At 38.0% G+C, this 22,447-nt stretch overlaps 1 protein-coding gene across 4 annotated transcripts in view; it reads left to right on the forward strand.

The window, feature by feature from the left end:
• The window catches only part of dock10 (dedicator of cytokinesis 10), a 341,361-nt gene extending 319,417 nt beyond the window's left edge, over positions 1-21,944 (forward strand). For all 4 annotated transcript variants that reach the window (XM_060834855.1, XM_060834853.1, XM_060834857.1 and 1 more), the window contains 3 exons: positions 1,384-1,484; positions 7,784-7,922; positions 20,755-21,944. In XM_060834855.1, the coding sequence (XP_060690838.1) occupies positions 1,384-1,484; positions 7,784-7,922; positions 20,755-20,880 (366 nt within the window). In that variant the 3' untranslated portion in view covers positions 20,881-21,944. The remainder of the gene's footprint in view (positions 1-1,383; positions 1,485-7,783; positions 7,923-20,754) is intronic.
• Positions 21,945-22,447: the final 503 nt, after the last annotated feature.

Below are 22,447 nucleotides of genomic sequence, written 5' to 3' on the forward strand. Positions count from 1 at the left end.
AATAGTCAAGTTTGAATGAAGGATGTCTCAATATACCAACATGATTGAGCTTGATTGTGTTAGAGGTCAGGGTATGTATTTTAACACACTTTCCCCATTGATAATTAAATAATCTGGATTAAGTCATGGTTGTGGGAAATTAGAAATTGTGCAGAAAATAATGGCAGTCCGCTCATCTTCCTGGAAGAAAAGTCAGAGCTGAGGCAATCAGCCATTAACAACATGGTCCTACGATCAGAAAGTGTTAAGTTAAAGCAGTGTGGGACTTCCACTGCACTGCAGGTCAACCTAATTGGCTGGCGGGTTTTGCAGTCCTGGCAGTACCAGAGTTCTGTGCTGGGCACTTTTAGGTCCACAAAATGAGAGACTGTTGGATTCTGAAGTAGGATATGGAGCAGTACAGTGGCTCAGTGGTTAGCACTGCTGCCTGACAGCGCCAGGGACCTGAGTTTGATTCCAGCCCTGGACAACTATCTGTGTGGAGTTTGCACCTTCTCCCTGTGCCTGCGTGGGTTTCCTCCCGGTGCTCCAGCTTCCTCCCACAGTCCAAAGATGTGCAGGTTAACTGAGTTGACTATACTAAATTGCCCATAGTGTACAGGGAAATGTAGGTTAGATGCATCAGTCTGTAGAGTAACAGGGTATGGCAAAGGATTTGGGTGTGTTACTCTTTGGAGGGTTGGTGTGGACTTGGTGGGCCAAAGGGCTTGTTTTCACACTGGAGTGATGTTATGATATGTTGAGAATCCATTGGTGGGCAGGAGTTTTAATGCACATCCCATTGAGGAGTTTTCATGTGGATTTTAAAGTGTCAATAAGAAGGTAGGAAACATTGTCTTCTTCAGAGGTGCTCCTGATAGGCAAAGGGCATGTCATTGAAGCTGTTACTCCCTTCCCACCATTTTCAATGCATTTTTGAAAAAAAAGACAAAAATCCCAATCATACCTGGCTGTGCATGCCAACAGTTTTATCCCATGGGCAATGTAACTTTGGGGTCCATTGAGCTTTTTACACACTCAGTTGACCCATCATTATTTATTTACATTCGGTGGGTTGATATCAGCTGCTATCCACCCTCTCCTCTGGGAGTGAGCTCGAGAATGGGTAGGAATGTGGTGGTCTCACCACCTGACTTAAACCGTGTGTCTTACCACCATAAACACACCCAGAGGGGCATGTAATATCAAGCTCATTCGTTTGGAAGGAATGAATTTGGTGATCCATGCAGCTTTTTCTTGTTGCCTGATTTACTCTAATATTCTAATTTGAATAATGATTCCAATACTTATACTTTGTTCATAACACTATATAATTCTCTTGTTCGAGTACCAATTTTATTAATTTGCAGTAATGCTCATTTAGTTAAATCTTTGTTTGCATAGGTAAATGCAGGACCCATGGCTTATGCTTGGGCATTTCTAGAGGAAAAGAATGCAAAAAAGTATCCAGACAACCAAGTTAAACTCCTCAAAGAAATTTTCAGGTAAGAATGAAGGAAGTTTAACACTAAACTATTAAAAAAATTCTTGATATGGTATATGTGTATGGATCTAAAGATTTCTCGCACTTTAAGGTGTTAGTAATATGCAAACTACATGGTCAGAAAGTCAAATCTATATAATTAAAGATTTTATATCTAACCGCCTTCTGCCGTCCTGTGGCTTTCAAAGACATTCTATATTTGAAAAGTTGCACTTGAGGCTGTCAAGCCTCACACCATGTTGACAGCATAAGAATGTGTAATGAAAGTATTTGCTTTTAAGTTACTAACTGAATATCCTGTAACAGTGAACAACTCATAAAGTTGCAAATAAATAATCAGAAATATGCTGAACAATCAAATTCCTCGATTTTATCCCAACCTTCAAAGAGCAGTAGCAGTGTTGAATTGTATTAAAAATCACACAACACCAGGTCTTGTGTGATTTTTTACTTTGTACATCCCAGTCTAACACCAGCATCTTCAGAATTGTACTGCTGTAGTTACTTAGTATTTTCAATTATTGCCTTGTTTCTTTGTGTTTCTTTGTGGAAAATATAATGAAGGCTTGACAATAGCAGCATTTTGGAAAGTAGGTCACTCAACTTACCAACAAAATTGGTTTCGCAATATTAGAGATAATTGCTACAAATTTCTGCCCAGTCTTTCCGTACACTTTCATCAAGAATCTGGGCCATCAGTTTGAAATTTCGTACAAGCCAGAATCCTGCTGAGTTCGAGCTTTTTTAGATATATATATTTTAGGAGTAATTTTAACTTTCATTATCAGAAGAAAATGGGCAATAATGAACAAAAAACCTCACCTGACTTTCTTTCTCCATCATCCATTTTTCTCCTGACACTGAAAACTATATTGACCTTCTTTGTGTGTTTGATTTGTTGTAGAATACGTGTGTGTGTGTGTGTGTGTGTGTGTGTGTGTGTGTGTGTGTGTGTGTGTGCGTGAAGAGTGAAACCCAGGCATGTAATGACGCATCTTCCCTCTAAGACATCAGTTGACAAAATGTCAGTGTCAAACATAGAGGTCAGACAGAAGCAATGGTCCCTTTAATAAGTGCACGTGTGTATAACCAACATTAACCTTAAAGATGTTACAACCAATGAACCATGATAGCAGTCAGAATTTGCAGAAGACATTGACTATAACATAAAATAAAGAACAAATCCTGAAGGTATGAAACAACAATAGAAATTGCTGGTGAAACTCAGCTGAACTGGTTGCAGTCTAATTCTGAGGTAGGGTCATTGGATTGAAATGTTAACATCAAGCCAGAAAAAAATTAACAACTTTGTAAAGTTTTTGGCTGTGGAAAGTAGATGTTGGAATACATAACGGATAGGAGCTGAAATACACATAATTTTGGAATTCTCGTTCCAAGGGGCTGTGGATGCTCAGTCTTTAGTTTATCCAAAAGTGATATTGATAGTTTTTGAAGGCTTTTCTGTTAGTGAGAGAGATTGGAAAATGGGGTTGAGGTGGAATATCGATACCATGTTTTTACTGATTGGTGGAGTAGGTTCAACGTCCAAGTGGTCTATTCCTGTTCCAATTTCTCATGTTATTAAGTACCCCTTATATCAACTCATGGCTGATCTTGTCACTCAACTCTGCTTTCATATCATATCCCGATATCCTTTGGTCTCACTTGTGCTTATATTCAATGCCTGGGAGGAATAATTTAAAGAAAGAGTTCCAAGCCAGAGCTGAGTTGATCGCTATTTCACCAAATGATGATGTCATAAACAGAAGCATACATACATGGCAATGTGGGAGGATTTTAATGATTTTGGAATGTATGTAAATGGAATAATTGGTTCTGGAAAGGAAAGAAAACAAACAAAATGGCTTGTAACAAGTCATTTTCATAAAATGATAGGTAAATATTGTAAAAACTTGTATCTTTCAACATCCACAAGGCAAAATAGAAAAGCTGCATCCATAATCTTAAAGTGAACCAAATGGAGCTAATTATGACTTGTGGATACATATAAACAAGACAATTTATCCAATGAGAAATATTAATATTAAAGTGCTTACCTTATTGTCATTGATTTTCATTGAGGCCCAGGACAGATGGAAAGGAGAGAGGATTTCAATTGTGACTCTTAAAAAGCTAGAGCGAGCTTCTCTTGGTTCCAAAGAAAGTTATTTCTCAAAAATTTTTTTTTATATAACTTTCAGTTGTCAACTGCTGAGCTGTGACTTTTAACAGTCTTGAGTTTCCTAATTTTTATGTTCAGTGAGATTAATGAGTGTTACAGGTGTCTGCCTGAACGATGAAGAAAATATACATAGCATAAATTTTCAATTATAATTTGGTTCCCAGCAATCTTGCTGCTAATTTTATGTATAAATATCTACAGACTTCCATCTAGTAAACCATAGCAACAATACTGCAGTCATTGATAGAAATATCGTTCTTCACACACATTTTTTGGCTGTCTTAGTTTTGGCTCCAAATAAATTTTGCAAATTGCTTTTGTTATGCAACCTGCTTTTATATCGCCTTTGTGACAAATATGAAATCCAAATCTTTAGCTAAATGTTAATTTCTATACCTATGTCTTACTTCCCTCCCTCATTTTGGCCTATGTGTCGAGTACAGGAGTTGGGAGGTCATGTTGCGGCTGTACAGGACATTGGTTAGGCCACTGTTGGAATATTGCGTGCAATTCTGGTCTCTTTCCTATCGGAAAGATGTTGTGAAACTTGAAAGGGTTCAGAAAAGATTTACAAGGATGTTGCCAGGGTTGGAGGAGTTGAGCTACAGGGAAAGGCTGAACAGGCTGGGCCTATTTTCCCTGGAGCGTTAGAGGCTGAGGGGTGACCTTACAGAAGTTTACAAAATTATGAGGGGCAGAATAAATAAGATAAATAGACAAAGTCTTTTCCCTGGGGTCGGGGAGATTAGAACTAAAGGGCATAGGTTTAGGCTGAGAGGGGAAAGATATAAAAGAGACCTAAGGGGCAACGTTTTCACATGGAGGGTGGTACGTGTATGGAATGAGCTGCCAGAGGATGTGGTGGAAGCTGGTACAATTGCAACATTTAAGAGGCATTTTGATGGGTATATGAATAGGAAGGGTTTGGAGGGATATGGGCCAGATGCCGGCAGGTGGGACTAGATTGGGTTGGGATATCTGGTCAGCGTGGACAGGTTGGACCGAAGGGTCTGTTTACATGCTGTACATCTCTATGACTATGACTCTATGTCCATGCCCAAGGAATACAATATCATTAGTGGTTCTCATTCGTTGCCGAATATACTGGTGGCCAGTCAGTAGGTTAGATTTGCAAGTTCCAAAGGGTCTGTACTACTGTAATTCGTATCTTCCCAGTAGCCCTCACCTATCTGCCAGATTCTCTTCAAATATTGCTTTCGATGCTGCCCGTCAGCATTGATCGATAAACAGTTCCAGATTCAATCTTGATCTCAACCCTGATCAACTATACTACCACTATCAGAAGCAATTCTAATCCAGGATTGAACATTCTTGAGCATTCGCCCTAAAACCCCAGTCATGAACCATCTGCTTGTTTGGCTTCCACATTGTTGTCCAGTGTTTTGACTTCTTTTTGGTTTTACTGATATTGCTTCATTACTGTCCAGGACACTTTCATCAGTCATTGATGATCCGGCAGTTTTGGAATTTGCATCCCCTCATTGCAACAGGTACCTCAGCAAGCCCTCAGTTGGATTATTGGGGTTATGTTCATCTAGACCTTAGGAGGAGGCCAGATGTAAGTTATCATGGAATGTCTGATTATTATTGGGCCTGGGGTTGGAAGTGAAATCATGAGTTGCTCACTGGACAGTGGATCTTACCAGACTGGTATGGAGATTCTCAGTCATTCCACAACATTCCCCTTCTCTATGGGCTGCCACCTGTCTCAGTTTGTAGTTGGTACTGGCAAATGCAAGGTCAAGTTAAAGGTCGTACTAATATCATACATGGTTTTCATCCCTATCCATTTGGAATATGGGCAGACATTCTTTACACCCAAGCAGCAAGTCATTTATTTGCATACTGGGAAGTATTTTATTACTATCTCCCACAACCCCTGTACTGGATATTTTACAATCATGTTTGTAACATTTAAATGGGACTTAAAATTCTATTTGAACATTATTTTGTTAAGTATCATTTTAGGAGTCAGCAAGCTCGCTTTAGCTAATTCATGAAAAGTACTGACTGGCTCTCGATACTTTCTGTCGCAATTCCAAATTTTATTTTTTGAATTAACAATTGCCAATTGAATCAATAATTTTCATGGTGCAGTTTAGCCATGTAGCTAAACCATGCGTTCATGCACATTTGATGGTGTTTAGCAGTTTCTCTCATTCAGGCTACAAACGTTGAATATGTTACAATTTGGCAGCAAATATGTGAATGGTATTAATCTGACAGAAGTAATGACATACAGCTATAATAGTCATAGAGTCATAGAGATGTACAGCATGGAAACAGACCCTTCGGTCCAACCCGTCCATGCCGGCCAGATATCCCAACCCAATCTAGTCCCACCTGTGGAGAACCTGTAAGATCCTTGAAGTGCTGAGCTGGTTTTCAAAGTAGGACATATCCGTTCCTTAATCCTTTTACACTGTTCCAACTGGAATGATTGGTGAATCTTAGCTTTGATAATTGCAACTTCCTGCTGCTCTGTAAGATTCCAGTTATCTTTTCATGACTAATGTTAATGTGTGTTCTTCCTTGCTTCAGGTGATCATATAATCATGCACCATTCTAAATGCAAGCCTATTATCTGTGGATACGCAGGTTCAATTTCTTTCCCCTTAAGTAGTTTGACGAGTGCTACAAATTCGATGACCCTGGCTTAAACTAGCTTTTAAATTCATTACTTGGGGCCAATGTTCAGGGCAATCAGTTTGGAAGTGCATATTGTTTGCCCACATACAATAACCATTTCAAATCAGGAGATTGTGGGTCTTGTATTTTTGTGTTCCCTTTAATTTGACCACATATCAATTGCTGCTTCTTTAATTTGGTGTGAGAGTTTGAAATTTAAAAATGAGAGCCTCACACATGGTTGTGGCAAATGTTTTAGCCTCAAAGGCACACTGTCACTTGTGCCCAATAATTTGAATCTTTAAATCTTGACAATTTACCCTCACGCTGTAGTTTCATTGCAGCATTTCAGATTAAATCCTCAAATCTTCCCAAACCTCTGTTTCTTTTTTGTTTTTGGAACTCAGGTCACCGAATATGTTTATCCCTTACTTCCAATTAGCAACATCCTAGCCTAAATTAAAATCCCCTCAAACTGTTGAGAACTGTGGCAGGAACCAGAATCCTCAAATTCTTAAACTTGACAGCACATTTTTAGCCCCAAGATCCATCCACTCCAACACAGAATTCACTATAATTACTCTAAATGCTTTTAAAAATAACATTTGTTTCACACACACAAAAAAAACCATGTGCTGTAAAACAGAAATAAATCAATTATGACACTGAGCAGCAAATTGCTTTCAACCATGTACAAAACAGACCATAAGGGATAAAACTACTTTTAAGTGACACAGACAGTAGCCTGCAACCCACTAAACTGCAGGGTCTGGTTGTCTATCCTGACTCCAAAAGATTGTCTCAGCACAGTGTTACACATTCAGCAACAGCCTTTCACAGTCAGTCTGTGGCAAGTATTCACAGAACACAACTGATCCTGGCCTTCTCCTGTAACTTGACTTAAAAACTAGTAATCATTCTTTCCCATAGTGAAGGGTTAGCCCTGATATTCTTATTGTAAATCCAAGTAGATGACTTTAATATCCTCTCTCTTGTTCAGCTTCATTACTCCTCTGCTTCAACCATCTCTCATCTACCTTAACCTTTTCACCTTTCCTTGGTGCAACCATATTCCTTTGGTTTTCTTTGATATTCCTTTGGGAACTTAATATTTCCAACCCACTTAAATGTTCTAATTTCTGCACCATTCTGGCCTTTCCTTTGTGCAATTGATTCTCCAGTTTTTGAATGTACTAAGACACTCTTTTTACTGCAATCATTTCTCTATTGAACCAAACAACTTTTGTAATGGTCCTGTCTCCCTTTATAAGTTGAAGCAGATCTCCTTTTTGAGTCGGTTGCCTTGACTCCTTTCGGTGCCCATAACCATAGTCAGTGCTCCATTCAGCTGGCTATTAACTTCTATATCTAAGACTTACATCACCATTAAAAGCTTCAATGATATTGTGGAAATCAATATAAAATGTTCAGTGATTTGCTTATTTTTATTTTTTACCTTATCTGTGTAGACAATTTGCAGCTGCATGTGGACATGCTCTGGAGGTTAATGAACGGCTTATTAAAGAAGATCAATTAGAATACCAGGAGGAGATGAAGTCCCACTACAGGGATCTGCTCTGCGAGTTGTCTACAGTCATGAATGAGCAGGTTAGCATTTCTCATATAACTGCTGTCACCATGTAAGTTGCACAGTTCTTTCTGTTTGTTTGCCTGGCCTTTGATGATGCATGTTGCCCATCCAGAGGGGAATCCAGAAGGCATTCAGGGTCCTCATTGTATTGTGAACTTTAAACCTGCTCTCCAGTAGATGGCTTGGTGCTCTGGCAGCAGGAAATGGCTCATTGTGGCTGCATTTAAAGAGCTTACAACCGCATCTTAAAGGGGAGAAGTGGCAGACCTGTTGGGAATATTAAAAAAAATCTCTGAGTAGCGGGTAAGGTTCCTGAGAAACTTACAGAAACAACTGTGTTGAGATTGGATGGCTTTGAGGAGCAAAACCCACAAGTAAGTGAATGTACCTCAGATGTCCATTCAATTTCTCATGACTTCAGCTGCGTGAAGATCCCATGTATTTATTCTGACCGTGATTCGGTTTGTGGGCAGGAGCAGGAAATGAGATTTCATTGAGATCGACAGAACAGGAAAAAGGCCCTTCAGCCCACTGGCCAAGAATAACCATTCTAACCCTATGTACCAACAGGTGGTGGAGGTCACTCCTCCTTTAAAACCAACTTGCACTGAATAACATTTTTGGATACTTCTGGAACCCTTTTTGAATTACAAGCATGACATTTCCAACACTCCCCTATCCCACCAATTAAACACATCAAACCCTATTGCAATCAATTGAGGAGAAAGAAAGAGAGGAAAGCCATTCTCCCCACTCCACCAGAACAAAGCAATGAGACAGCCACATCAGTTAATTTTCAATACCAGGCAAGCTAACAGCCATTAATTATATTCAACACGTTATGAAAATAGTTCTTGGACCGAAATGGATAAGAAGGAAATTCCTATAATTACTTTTATACATATCCAGCACACAAATGCACAGTATTACTCTGGTCAGTGCATTTTGCTGGTAAGCCAGAAAAATAAGATGTTGTTTTCATGAATTTAACTAGTGAATGATGTATCACAATATTTGAATTTCTGCATTAAATGCACATTTGACCTCTTTTGCAGTTGGTGTGACAATTGTACATCGATAAAGTGCTTCCAATGAGCACTACCCCTTTTTGTACCAACCAGTTAGGGACCAATGTGTTTTATGAATGAGTCTGCAATGTCTGCAGTTCACACCTGAAATCAAGCTGAGGGATGGCAAACAATCTGAGATAGACTCCTTGACATGCTCAACCATCTCCACCTCAGCCCCCATTGATGTAGATGGGGCCGAGCCCTCCACACTGCTTCCTGAAGTTAATGACCAGCTCTTTTGTTTTGCTGATGTTGAGGCAGAGATTGTTATCTTTACAATATGCCATCGACGACTCTATCTCTTTCCTATACAGGTGGTTCACCTATAGCATGTGTTTCAGCAATACAAAGACCGATATTTGTAGAACACGAACTTTCCTTACCTATATTGGTTATAACATGATTCCAGCCCGATTACTTTAAATGCTGTTGGAATTTCATGATTTTCTTATCAAGCGAGATTGCATGGGAACTGAACCATGATGTTATAAGAGAACTACCTGTATTCCATCTCATCATCGTTTGAGATCCAGCCTATAATGGCGGTGTCATCAGTGAACTTGTAGATGGAGTTAGAATGAAATTTGGCCACACAGTATTTTGTGTATAGGGAGTATAGTAGGGGGCTGAGTATGTAGCCTTGTGGGGTGCCAGTGTTGCGAATTGTCGTGGAGGAGGTGCTGTTGCCTATTGTCACGGATTGTGAATTAGGGGTCAGGAAGTCGATTCAGTTGCAGAGAGCAGAGCAGACACCCAGATCTCAAAGTTTGGACATTAGTTTGGTTGGAATTATCGTCTTAAATGTGGAGCTGTAGTCAATACGTAGAAGCCTGACACAAGTATCCTTGTTATACCGATGTTCCAAGGATGGGTGTAGGGCCAGGGAGGTGGTGTCTGCCATTGACCTGTTGCAATGGTAAGCGAATTACAAGGATCAAGGCAGGCTGGTGTGAGCCATGACTAACCTCTTGAAGCACTTCATAATTATGGAGGCCAGGGCTACTGGGTGGTAGTCATTGAGACATGCTGCATGAGTTTTCTTTAGTACCAGGATGATGGTGGTCTTCTTGAAACAGGTTGTTACCAAGCAAAGACCCTTGTCATCAGTAACTGGTCCTTAGTCCATAGACCAATAAGTTCGTATTTCCAACCAGAGCCATATCTAAATATAGAACCCTTCGGCTCCTATTCACCTGCAACCACTTCAGTTACTGCTAGTTCAAACAATACTTGTCATGAGTATAAGTTTCTTGCATTCAAACCTTGCAACCATCCTTTCAAAACATTAATTTAAAAACAGTTCTTCTTTATTTCAGTCCACTGTTTAAAAAAAAACAGAAAAAAGATACCGGTCCTTACATTTTGTTTATTTACTGGAAAAATTTGTTGCATAACTGCAGACCTTTTTAAGCAACTGTTTCTTTGTTGAGTATGGTGAATTTGCTGTTCACCAACAGAAATCCAGAACTTTCTGTCTGTAACTTTCCAGCAGGGTGCGCTGTTGAAGGAACAATGCTTTATCCAACAAAAATACAATCTTAGGGAAATCAGTGAACTGACAGGAATATATGTATATATATTTATGCTGTTCATCTCACTGAGAAACTCCTGTAAAACCTGTTTAATTATGTATAATTGGATTTTTAAACTACCTATTATGTTCAGGATTACTGTTAGACAACCTCAGTGCCTAGGGAAAACTAATTTAATATTTGTGGAAGATTGAATTTCATTGTTCTGATTAAACTTGTGTTTTCCAAATAGATAGACAAACATTCAAATATAGATTATTTTAGGAAGAATTTGTTTGTACCGGAGACGATGTAAAGAAGATTTAGCAGAATGCTGCATAGGCTGGAGGGTTTGAGCATTGAGGGAAGATTGGATAGGCTGTGGTTGTTTTCGTTGGAACAATGAAGTTTAAAGGGGACCTGATAGAGGTGACGCAATTATGAGAGGCATAGATAGGGTGGATTAGAATGCACCTTTCCCATTTGTAGAGGGATCAGTAGCCAGGAAATTAATGGTAGAAGATAGAAGGGTAAGAGGAGAAATGAGGAATTATTTACACTCAGAGGATGGTGGAAATCTGAAATTCAATGCCTGAAAGAGTGTTTGAGTTGGAAACTCTTGCATAACATTTAAATAGTATTCTGGTATTCAGTTGTGTTTTATTAGCTTCAAAGGCTATGACTTAAGAGCGTGAAAATAGTTTTAGTTAGTCAGATCTTTGTTTACTGGCACAGACAGACTGGGCCGAATGGCCTCTTTCCATTTTGTAAATGTCTCTGAGTCTATATTTTTAAGATTACTTCTGGTATGTGAGCTTTTAACTTTATTCAGTGTGTACGTTATAATCGTTTTCACTCTTTCTAAGAGTTTAATTAAAAGTGAGAAATTAGTTCATTGTATTTCCTGATTTGCTATCATTGAGAAGGCTTCAATGCGATTGGCAGGTTGCACTACCTAATGATGTCACTGTTGCTAGATGCCTGGAGATCTCCTTGACTTGGCACCTACTCAAACAATTGTCAAGAAAGGGATCATTCTCACCACAAAAGATTGCTAATTTGTTGTAAGCGAATTTCTTTAAAATCTACATTGAGAGGCACTATTTCATCACAGACTGCACAATGTGGGCAGGAAATGTACATAAACAAATGAAACCTTACACCCTCTTCCTTAATACATGGTTGCTAATTGACATCCTTTCATTGTGTATGTTTCCTGTGCAATATATTTAACTTTATATTCATTTTTGCTGAGGTACAATCCCACAGGATTTGATGATGTTGTACACCAGGATACTATTTTTCAGTTCTGCACTATTTAGTTGTGCTGAACCTCAATTGAAGAGGCATTGGGAGTGAAGCTTCTGTGTACAATAAGTTGCGTTATTTCAACATAGTTCAAAATTGATATAGATTTTCTCACAAATTGCTCCTATTTGGCATTCAATTACATTGTTTCTTTTTCATAAATGAAAGCATCTGCCTTATGCAACAAATATACTATTTTGAGGCTTTCTGAAACAGATCAAAAATAAACCATGCTGTATCTAGCAATGACATTGCTGATACTAGATGAACAGATAATACATTGTCTGAGATCAAACCAATGTCTGCAATTTAGAGAAAAAGAAATCACCAGCAGAGCAGCAGTTATTTGACAAAGCATCTGATTTTTATAACCTGGACTTCTTGAGTTCTTGATAACTGATAATGCAAACTTTGCAATTAATATCATTTAATTAAAAATTGATTTTAAAGTGAATCTTAAATTATTTGATAACTTGTTATGATGTAATATTTGAGCATCGAATCTTCAACAGAATATGCTCACTTTGTTGTTTTTATTTTTCTTTGGCAGCTGAATTATGCTTACACTTCTTCCAACTTCTACTCTTCTCAGTCTATTACCTCCTTCACTACCGTTACCAAAAATGGTATGTCTAGATCTCTGTCAATGATGAAGTTCTACTCTTTACAGTGTTTCAACTTCTATTTTCATTTTTGTTAATGTATTGTGAAATAGCTTCCCAAAGGTGTTACATAAATCACACAAGTCTAGCAATCCTATTTGTTTGTTTTCTGGTTAAATGACAATGCGTAAAACTCAGTATTTGGATTATATGATTGTATCCATTTAGAAATCCACCTGTCAGCAAAGAAACATGAAAGACTTAAGAAGAAAATGATGCATTTTATTTAATTTTAAATTTATTTTGTTTTACACACAAAAACTAACAAACACAAGCACACATTTTATTTTGTGAAGCGCTGGGCCAACCTCCATTGTCAAAATGCGAAAAATTCATTATGTGGAGAGACCTGAGCTTATATCTGCTCCCTTCCTCCCTGATAACAAACAATGTGACACATTATATTTTATGTTGATAATCGTGTTTAAAAAATCTCTGGCTTTCAGTCATGCTATCAGTTGCTTGTGTGGATAATGTTATTCTTTTTCGCAAAAGATGCTGTTACTTCTGCAATCTGAATTTTAACAAATTAAATTTTCTAGTTACAGTTTTGCAAGAAATGTTTATGGCAGCTGCCTAAAAGGATACTCCCCGTTAATCTCTAAAGGTTTCCAAAGTTAACTTGGTTTTTAAATTAAAAATTACTAAATTAGGGAATAAATGGTCTGAGAAGTCAACTGATAATAATATTTTTGTACTGATGGACAGGAGCCCATATATAAAAAGACTGTTATGTCAAGCAAGAACATAGAGAATTACAGCTTTTATAGTAATAACACCAGAATATTCACTAAACTGGATATTTTATATATATATAGTTGCAATATTTGAACAATTAGAATTGTTAAAAATTTACAAAAATTATTGACAAGTTTTAAATATATGTTTTACACTATATTGTAATGGTCTTAATCTCATGCATTTTGTAGACTACTAATTCTGTGTTTATATGCCCGGGACAAAATGTGTGATTCATTAACCTGATGAACTTAAAGCTTTCTAACTTGGTTTTGCATGGGAGAAAGTTTACTTTGTGGTAGCTTGCTTCTGAACTGAAAAGCCTACAAATAAATTTGCTATTAACCATACCAAGTAAAGTAAATCATTTTTGCCAAAAAAAGTGATCAAACCAAATTTAAAAGATGACATCAGAATCTCTATGTATCAATAATATTTTTCACATCAGATCTATCCCGACTTGTAGGAAAATCTAATTTAATCTAATTTCATGTTCCTTCTAGACAGCCAACTACCAAACAAATAGTACTCTGCAAACAATTATAGCTGGTGACAAGCAAGCAATAAAAGAATGAAATAAAATATGATAACCAACAGACAACAGCAGAAAATATATTGTTGCACAACAGCCAATGACAGTAACATTTTATTACCATAGAAACACGCTAACTTCAGTACATTTAACTTCCACCATAGTCCCAAACCTTATTGAAATAATAAAGAGACTTTTGTCTTTCAAATAATTAGGAACCAATAGTGTTATCTCTGATAAATTGGACAAGAGATATACCAAAATTCCCTCAATAAATGAAATGCATGTTGCTTTGTGATGCTCCGAAACTATTGAATTGCAAGTAATTTGCACAACTGAATTGTACCTTAAGAATTTGAGAGTTATGAGATAAGTAGTTGAAGGAGTAATTGCTTATTCAGTCCTTATAGCATGGTCTGGTGCACTATTGTGACCATATGTGAAAACTGCATAGTTGGATTTAACAATGCACTTTCCTCTACATTTTCTAATAGCTTTAAGATTCCATGCTGCATTGAATAATTTCTGTTGATGTTATGAAACCAGAAAGTGCGCACTTCAGGATGTCTACTGGAAAGAATACTATCCTGACCCTAGACAGAGTTGATAAACCTCATTTTATGTTTTTCTTTCATTTAAAATACACCTGATTATTTTGCTGAGTATTTAACATGCTACAAACCCAGGATATGTTAATACGTCTCTTTGATGCTGTGTGTTGTAATTATGACATCTTTTAATGTTATTTTTATTCAAGACTTAAGCAGTCTTTTGATATTTTTAGGAGTCCTGACATCACAGTACTTCTAGTACTTAACTAAATATCTTTTCATTAATTTTCATATGTTGGCATCACTGAGAAGGTCAGCATTTATTGTTCTATCCTATACAATTCAATGGGGTTGCTAATCCGTTTCAAAGAGCAGGTAAAGGTTAACCACATTGCTATGGGTCGGGAGCCTCGGCAGTCCAAATAAACATTTCCGAAAGGACATGAACAAACTGGTGAATTTTGACTACAGTCCAATAGTTTCATGGTTGCTATTGTGATATAAGCTTTTTATTCCAGATGTATTTAATTGACTGAACGTAACTTGCCCAGCTGCCATGGTAGGATTTCACATTATGCTTCCACAGACATGCATGGCCCACCCAACAGCAAAGAGGTCTCAACAGCATCAGTCAAAGAGTTGTCAGTGTATACAAGCTTCCCCAATGCATCAAAGTAGCGATTCACAGGTTGAAGGGACATTGCAGAAACAGTCCAGTCCAAAATGTCTATCTATATAGCACTTAGAACACAACAAAGATGTTTGAGAATTTCTGTTCTGATGGTGGTGAAGTTCTCACTATCCTTCCAAAAGAAGAAAAGATTATCTTTCTGTTAGATATGGCCATCCGCTAATGTCCAGAGGGGAACCATTTGAAAATATAGGGTGAGAAAAGTCAATGCAAATAATGTAGTCCTGCCAACAAAATGTGCTCAGCGTGGCTTCATTAAAACAGACGTTCTCTTCCATCAGCAAACAAATACAAAATGACCTTGCAGGCATCTTTGATCAAAGCACTTGGTTTGTGCTATTGTTCCGGTCAAAGAGCCAAATAATGTCCACGTTATTCACTCTCTGCTGACATCTGCTGGAGAAGTTATTGCTTTGTTTGATTGCTGATGAAAATTGACACAGCATAAAAACATTTTAAGTCCCAAAATCCAAAAATGTGAAGTTCAGTGTCTTATGCTAAAGCTGCTTGACCAAGAGACAAACTGCATTTCCTGGTAATTCTGCAAAATCTTTACACATCCAACTTAATCCCAGAGCAGTGGGATCAAATAAAGCTGACTGTACTGGATACGTGTGCTCAGACCATTTGGCTTGAGTATCATCATCATCACCAATACTGGTTTGAAAACAATCCAGTAATATGTGACCTCCTAAAATGAAAAGGAATAGCCTGCATTATCTGACAGAACAATTACAGGTCCCGAGTCGAAACGGCAGCAGATCCAGGCTGATGCCAAAGACAACTATGGAGGCAAGAGAAAAAGCCAGAGACATCCAACAATATTCTGATCATTGTAGCATGTGACCAGGATTGTCAATGGACAAAATTCCCTTCATTCAAATGATGATTTTGTCTTCTTAAGGATACCATCCCTCAATCTTAGAAGGACTATTTTGAAGCGTCCTCAACAGTGAGTCCATAATGGTAATTGGTATTTTTCAGATAGGTTAGACTACCATTGATGGTGAGCTGGAACAAGCAACTGAATGAATGAAAAAGAGCCAAGCCTGCAGCCCTGATACCATTCTACCTGTGGTCTTCAAAGCTGATGTGTTTTTCTTCACATCAAGATTCCAAGCAATCCTTCTATAGCCTTGGAAGGAAAAAGAAAAAAAAACTTTGATTTCAGAAGTGCAAGAAATGTAACTATATTCATAAAGGAGACCAAATCATGCTGTGTAAACTATGTGCCTCTTTTCCTGAATTGTGACATGTGTTCTCCTAATTTGTCAACTTCCTGTGGCTGAGGAGGTCCTTCCGGAGACACAACGTTTGCACCTTCCAGAGGTACCTCTGGCACAGTCTTGTCAGACAAATCCAAAAAAAATGTCAGAGGTAGCACCAGGGACTCTTAAAGAAAATACGTTGTCCTGAGCAAAGCATTTGAACCAATTACATACATGCCCTGTGGTTGTGCTGCACAATCCTGCAGTTGCTTCATGATGAAATGAGGGCGACTGAAATCTGTTCCTGCTGCCTTTGAAATTTGGACCAGGGTCAAGGAAGGCTGTGTGGTAGCTAAGCCCCCATGCTATTTACAGTTTACCTAGCAGTGGCTGTCACCTCAAGAAAGATCAATTGCCCTCTGGTCTCAGCCTGAAATAGTTGAAAGCTTTTTAACTTCAGGTATCTCCATACCAAAACAGCACTACCTTAGACACACATGATGTACTACTTGCAGATGATTGTAATTTTGTTGTCCACACTGCAACAGATTTGCAAGCCTCCCTCACTCTCTTTAATCTTCTGGCGCTAAGAAATTCAGCCCATCCTTGAATGTTGCTAAAACAAAAACTCATATAATGCACCACCTTTGGTCACCTAAACATTTCACCTCCAATTTATGTTGAAGGAGAATCCCTGGAATATGTCAGGAACTTCCCATCTCTTGGCAACCACCTCTCTCAAACTTGATGAGGTGGCCCAACACAGTTCAGCTGCACCAGGGGGTCAACTTATCAGTGGGTTTTTTTTTGCTGACAAAGATCTCTATAAGTCAATAGAAGTCCTAGTGTACAGAGCAGCTATCGTCTCCATACTCCTGTACTGCAGTAAGACTTGGACCTCATAGCAGAAACACATAAAAGCATAAAAATCAAACAACACCAGGTTATAGTCCAACAGGTTGAATTGGAAGCACTCGCTTTGGGAGCACTGCTCCTTCATCAGGTGATTGTGGAGGACACAATTGTAAGACACAGAATTTATAGCAAAATTTTACAGTGTAATGTAACTAAAATTATACATTGAAAATACCTTGATTGTTTGCTGAGTCACTCATCTATTAGAATGACCATGATAGTTTCGCTTCTTTCATATGTGAATCACAAAAAAGTTACATTTGCAATAAATTCTGTGCCTTACAATGGTGTCCTCCACAACCACCTATTGAAGGAGCGTCGCTCTGAAAGCTAGTGCTTCCAATTAAACCTGTTGGATTATAACCTGGTGTTATGTGATTTTTTACCTTTGTACACCCCAGTCCAACATCGGCATCTCCAAATCATATAAAAGCATGAGAGAGATTCCATCGGCAAAGCTTCATATTGTGAATTCAGTGGGAACACTGTCAATCAAATGCTACTGTCCTTTAGAGGCCACGTTCCAAAAGCAATCATGGTAACTCGGAAAAGCCAAGTTTAATAGACCAGATATTCTGCCTATTTAGATGGTCAAAAAACATCTCTGCTGACAGGACCTGTTTTCTCATCTTTCAAATGGCCAACATTCCAGGGCTAAACCAAAATGCACTATAAAAACACACTGAAGCCTTGCCTGAAGCATCACACTATTGACACTAATAACTGAGTGGTATTTGCTACCAATTACTTAAAGTGCTGACAATTTGAACATCAAGCTGCATCATGTTTTCATGAGGCAAACTGGTAGCAGAGAAGAAAAGGAAACAGATCCTGCTCTTCGAATCTCATTCCCCTGTGTGATCTCCTGCCCCATGTGCTCAAAGGTCAGTGGGTCAAGAATCAACCTGTTCAGTCACGTGAAGGCTCCCAACAGAGATACATCACCCTGAATAGTCATCATCCTTGAATCAGCATATATTGGTATATTGGAAAGTTAATTTAGTACCATCTAAATGAGGAGAGATGCTAACCTTTTTAAAGAATAGAAGGAAGAAAACAAATTGCAAGACCAGCCTCCAGCATTACTCATGGTGAGATGAGAAACGTAAAATCAAGTTTGCATGCTCACATAGAGCATAGAACAGTACAGCACAGTTCAGGCCCTTCGGCCCTTGATGTTGTGCTACCCTTTTATCCTACTCTAAGATCAGACTAACCTATATACCCTTCATTGTACTAACTTCCATGTGCCTATTCAAGAGTCACTTAAATGTCCCTAATGTAGCTGACTCTACTACCACTGCTGCTAGTGCAATATACACATCTACCAATCTTTGTGTAAAGAACCTACCTCTGACATCTCCCCTAAACTTTCCTCCAATTACCTTAAAATTATGCCCACTCATGACAGCATTCCAATTCATTATAAAAATCACAAGGAGCAGAGGTCCCAGAACGATCCTTGCGGAATACCACTGGTCACCAATGTCCAGGCTGAATACTTTCCATTAACCACCACCCTCTGTCTTCTACGTGCCAGCCAATTTTGTATCCAGACAGACAGGCTTCCCTGTATCCCATGCCTCCTTACTTTCTGGGTGAGCCTACCATGGAGAACTTTATTAAATGTCTTGCTAAAAATCCATGTACACCACATCCACTGCTCCACCTTCATTAACGTGTTTTGTCACAAACTCAAAGAATTCAACAAGGTTCGTGAGGTATGAACTACTCCTCACACAGCCGTGCTGACTATCTCTAACCTCACTATGATTTTCCAAGTAATCATAAGTCCTCTCCCTCAGAATCCTCTCCAATACTTTGCACACCACTGACGTAAGACTGACTGGTCTGTAATTCCCAGGACTATCCCTATTCCCTTTCTTGAACAAGGGAATAACATTTGCCACCCTCCAATTATCTGGTACTGAGGACGCTGGGCCATCACCAATGGTGCAGCAATCTCTTCCCTCACTTCCTGTAGTAATCTAAGGTATGTCCCACCTAGGACATGGGGATTTATCGTTCCTTATGTTTTTCAAAATTTCCAGCACATCCTTCTTTTTAACATCAACCTATTCAAGCGTTTCAGTCTGTTTCTCGCTGACCTCAAAAACATCAAGGTCCCTCTCAGTAGTAAATACTGAAACAAACTATTCATTAAGGACTTCCCCGACTTCCTCTTAGTCCATGTCACGGCTAAATTCATTTTGTATGGAATGGGAGGTGCAATAAATAAGACTGAGATTCACTGGACAAAGGGAAGTCATGTACATACTTGCTTGATTTCACATTTTTGGAGACACTTCATTCCCAGTTTCATCCCTTTGTGAAATGGATGAAGTGTTGATCTAACCTGCCTATAATTTATATTGTAGAGAATATTACCAAGGCTGATTTCATCTCAATTTCAATTCAGATTTTCATACTCTGCTTAATGTTATTGCTGTGCTTACCAGAGAATGGGAATTGGTATAGCTCAGTTGGTTGATTGTTGGTTTGCAGAGCAGTGTGATGCCAACAACATGGTTCAATTCCTATCACTGGTTTGAGGTTACCATGAAGGACTCTCCTTCTCAATCTCTTCCCTTGCCCTGAGGTCTGATACCACCAGTTGCTTCTCTCTAATGAGGGAGCAGCCCTCTGCTCTGGTAAGACGATGGTGACATGAAACCAGAGAAAGCTTCCCTTGGCTAGTTTTTTTTTCTAAAAGTGTGCTTGGTTGGTATTGCAATTAAAAAGTGGATGAGGATGGGAACTCCTTTGAGGTTTTCATAGTACTGCATGACTGAAATGTCACAGGAGAGAAAGAAAAATAAATGTAGATGAAATAACATCTGAAGCATCTGTGACTATTGCAGGACAAGGATTTGTTCATGTATCTCTTTTCATGTATCACAGCACTGCCATCTTTCTTGTCCTGCTTTATAAAGAGAATGCTGGCTAATAATAAATTCTAACTCTGCTCAATCACCACCTTTTTTTCAATTGCATCTACAAACATGCATTGGCGATATAAAATAGATCTTTTTATGTCACGAAAAGTTCTACTTTATTTAATACTTTATTTTCAGTTATAGTTTTTTTTCCTGTTTTCAGCACTTGTTTGGTTTTTATCATTTTTTTATTTCAATATATTCAAAGATTTCACTGCTGCAATACATGGTCCTGATCAGTTCCATTAGCTTTTATCAGCAGGCAACTTGCACCATCGGAGTAGCTTTATCCCACAGGATAGCATTAAAATGTCGTGTTGCTGGATTATTCAAGCAATGCTTGTTTCATCAGTTAACTGAATTTGAAGGAATAAGAGTGGGTAGCAATCCATTTTAATGTGTATTCATTTCATTTCAAACATGCAGCACTATGTCAACATTTGCATATTTTCTCTTCCTTTGTTTGCTAAAAAATATATTTTGGCATTATTAATGCAATTTGGTGAACACCTTGTGTTCCACTCGTCAACAATTTGTTCCCTCAGTTAATAACACTTGTCACATTTATTGCATGTGCACCTTGCAATTTGATTCAATGCCAGAGGTTCTCTGAATAGTAGCAAACCCTCACACCCTCATCCCCACCCCAATTGTTCACCTATAATGCAGGATTTTAAGAAGTGTACCTCTGATTAAAAATCTTTTCTTATTTTTGCCAACAAAACAGGTTGTGTACGGGGAGGACATGACAAAGCAGCCAGGAGTGCAACAACAGCACGGGCTCCGAGCAATCAGTAGAACCACCACTTCGAATAACTTATCAGGAGTAACAGTCGCATCAAATTCCGAATAATATCACTGGCTGTTCAATAAGTTGACACAAATTATAATGTTGGCAGATCTTGGATGCTGGGAATGTTACAAGTTGCAAAATACATATATGTGAAATAAAATTGAACTGTTTTATTGTACTGAACAGTTACAACAGTCCCAGCTTGAAACTCATATTTGCAGAGGACCTGCAGTTTCTGCACTATTTACTTGACATTTTGTTGTTCTGTGACCTTTATTACACCAAGTGGGATATGTGTAATGCATAAGATATGAATGTACAGTGCTTGCAGTTAGCAGTAAACTACCTAACTTGTCCTTTACTAGTACTATTTTAAATGGAAATGTTGATATTTTATAACCTTTGAAGATCTTAAAGTGCTTTTTGTTCTCTATTTTAACTGTAAATATTGACATTAATATGTAAAATAGATATTTTACAATGAGTTTAAATGGATATACTGATCAGAGAAATTTAACAGCAAAATAACAAGTTTAAAAAAAATATGTAAAGTATTTGTGTACATACATTGGAAACTTCTTAAAATTTATTTTTACAAATCTTTGTTGCTGAAAACACCATCAATACTGTCAAAAGAAAATAGTACTGGAAAGCACAAAATTCAGATTTCACTTGAAAGTACAGACTCCCTTCTGAGTGTGTATATATAAAGATGTAACAGATAATGGGAGCACTTTCAAAGTTAAAATTTAATGCAGAATTTAGCCAACACAAAAAAATAAGTAGCATAAGCTATTGGCTCATGAATGCAATCTGAAAACCACAAATTCACTGTATGTTTAACCATCATGGCTTTCTACCTGTTAATATTTGTTAAATATCCCAGACAATGCAGAAATATTTGTTTAGTTTTGTTTTAATAAATAAATGTTAATAACTATTTTCAGCCGTGGCCTGGTGTCTGGAAGCTGTGTGAGGTTCTGTGAACATGCCCTTATTTTATGCTTGCACATGGCAACATTCTATTTTTGTCTAATGATGTTCTTATGTTCATTGTTAACTTTGTCTTCTTACCAGTAAATGAGATGTTTAAATAAATAAAATTTGTTCTTTGTGGCACAGTGTTTAAGCCCCTCATTAGGATGTTGCAGCTGTATTGCACTAATAGTCCAGGACTGTCTAATGCATTGTAGGATCTGCACAGTGCAATCTCTACTATCCATCTGTGAATCACACTATATGGCCACAGACCTCAGTATCAGTATGCTTACATTCATGTATGTTTGTGGATGTTTTAATATGGTCAACAGAAGTTGCTGCTTTCTCAACAGTTTTCTAAGTTAAAGGCAACAATATATTGAAAATGAAAGTCTCAACATTTACCCTATACCAATTTTTAAATCTATCATAACATCACACAAATTGTTCCCACACTTGGCAAGCTGAAATAATGTGATAAATTTTCCAAACATCTCTTTCAATCACTGTCTACGTTTATATCAGGACTTGACACGAGTTGTTTGGCCATATATCCATTGTTGCAAACCTTGGAAGAACGTAAAAGTGATAACATAACCATGTTCTGAGTCTATAGTAGGTAACAGATTAATATCAGAGGAGAAGGTTC

The sequence above is a fragment of the Hemiscyllium ocellatum genome, chromosome 13, assembly GCF_020745735.1.
Source record: "Hemiscyllium ocellatum isolate sHemOce1 chromosome 13, sHemOce1.pat.X.cur, whole genome shotgun sequence".
In the NCBI taxonomy this organism is placed as follows: domain Eukaryota; kingdom Metazoa; phylum Chordata; class Chondrichthyes; order Orectolobiformes; family Hemiscylliidae; genus Hemiscyllium; species Hemiscyllium ocellatum.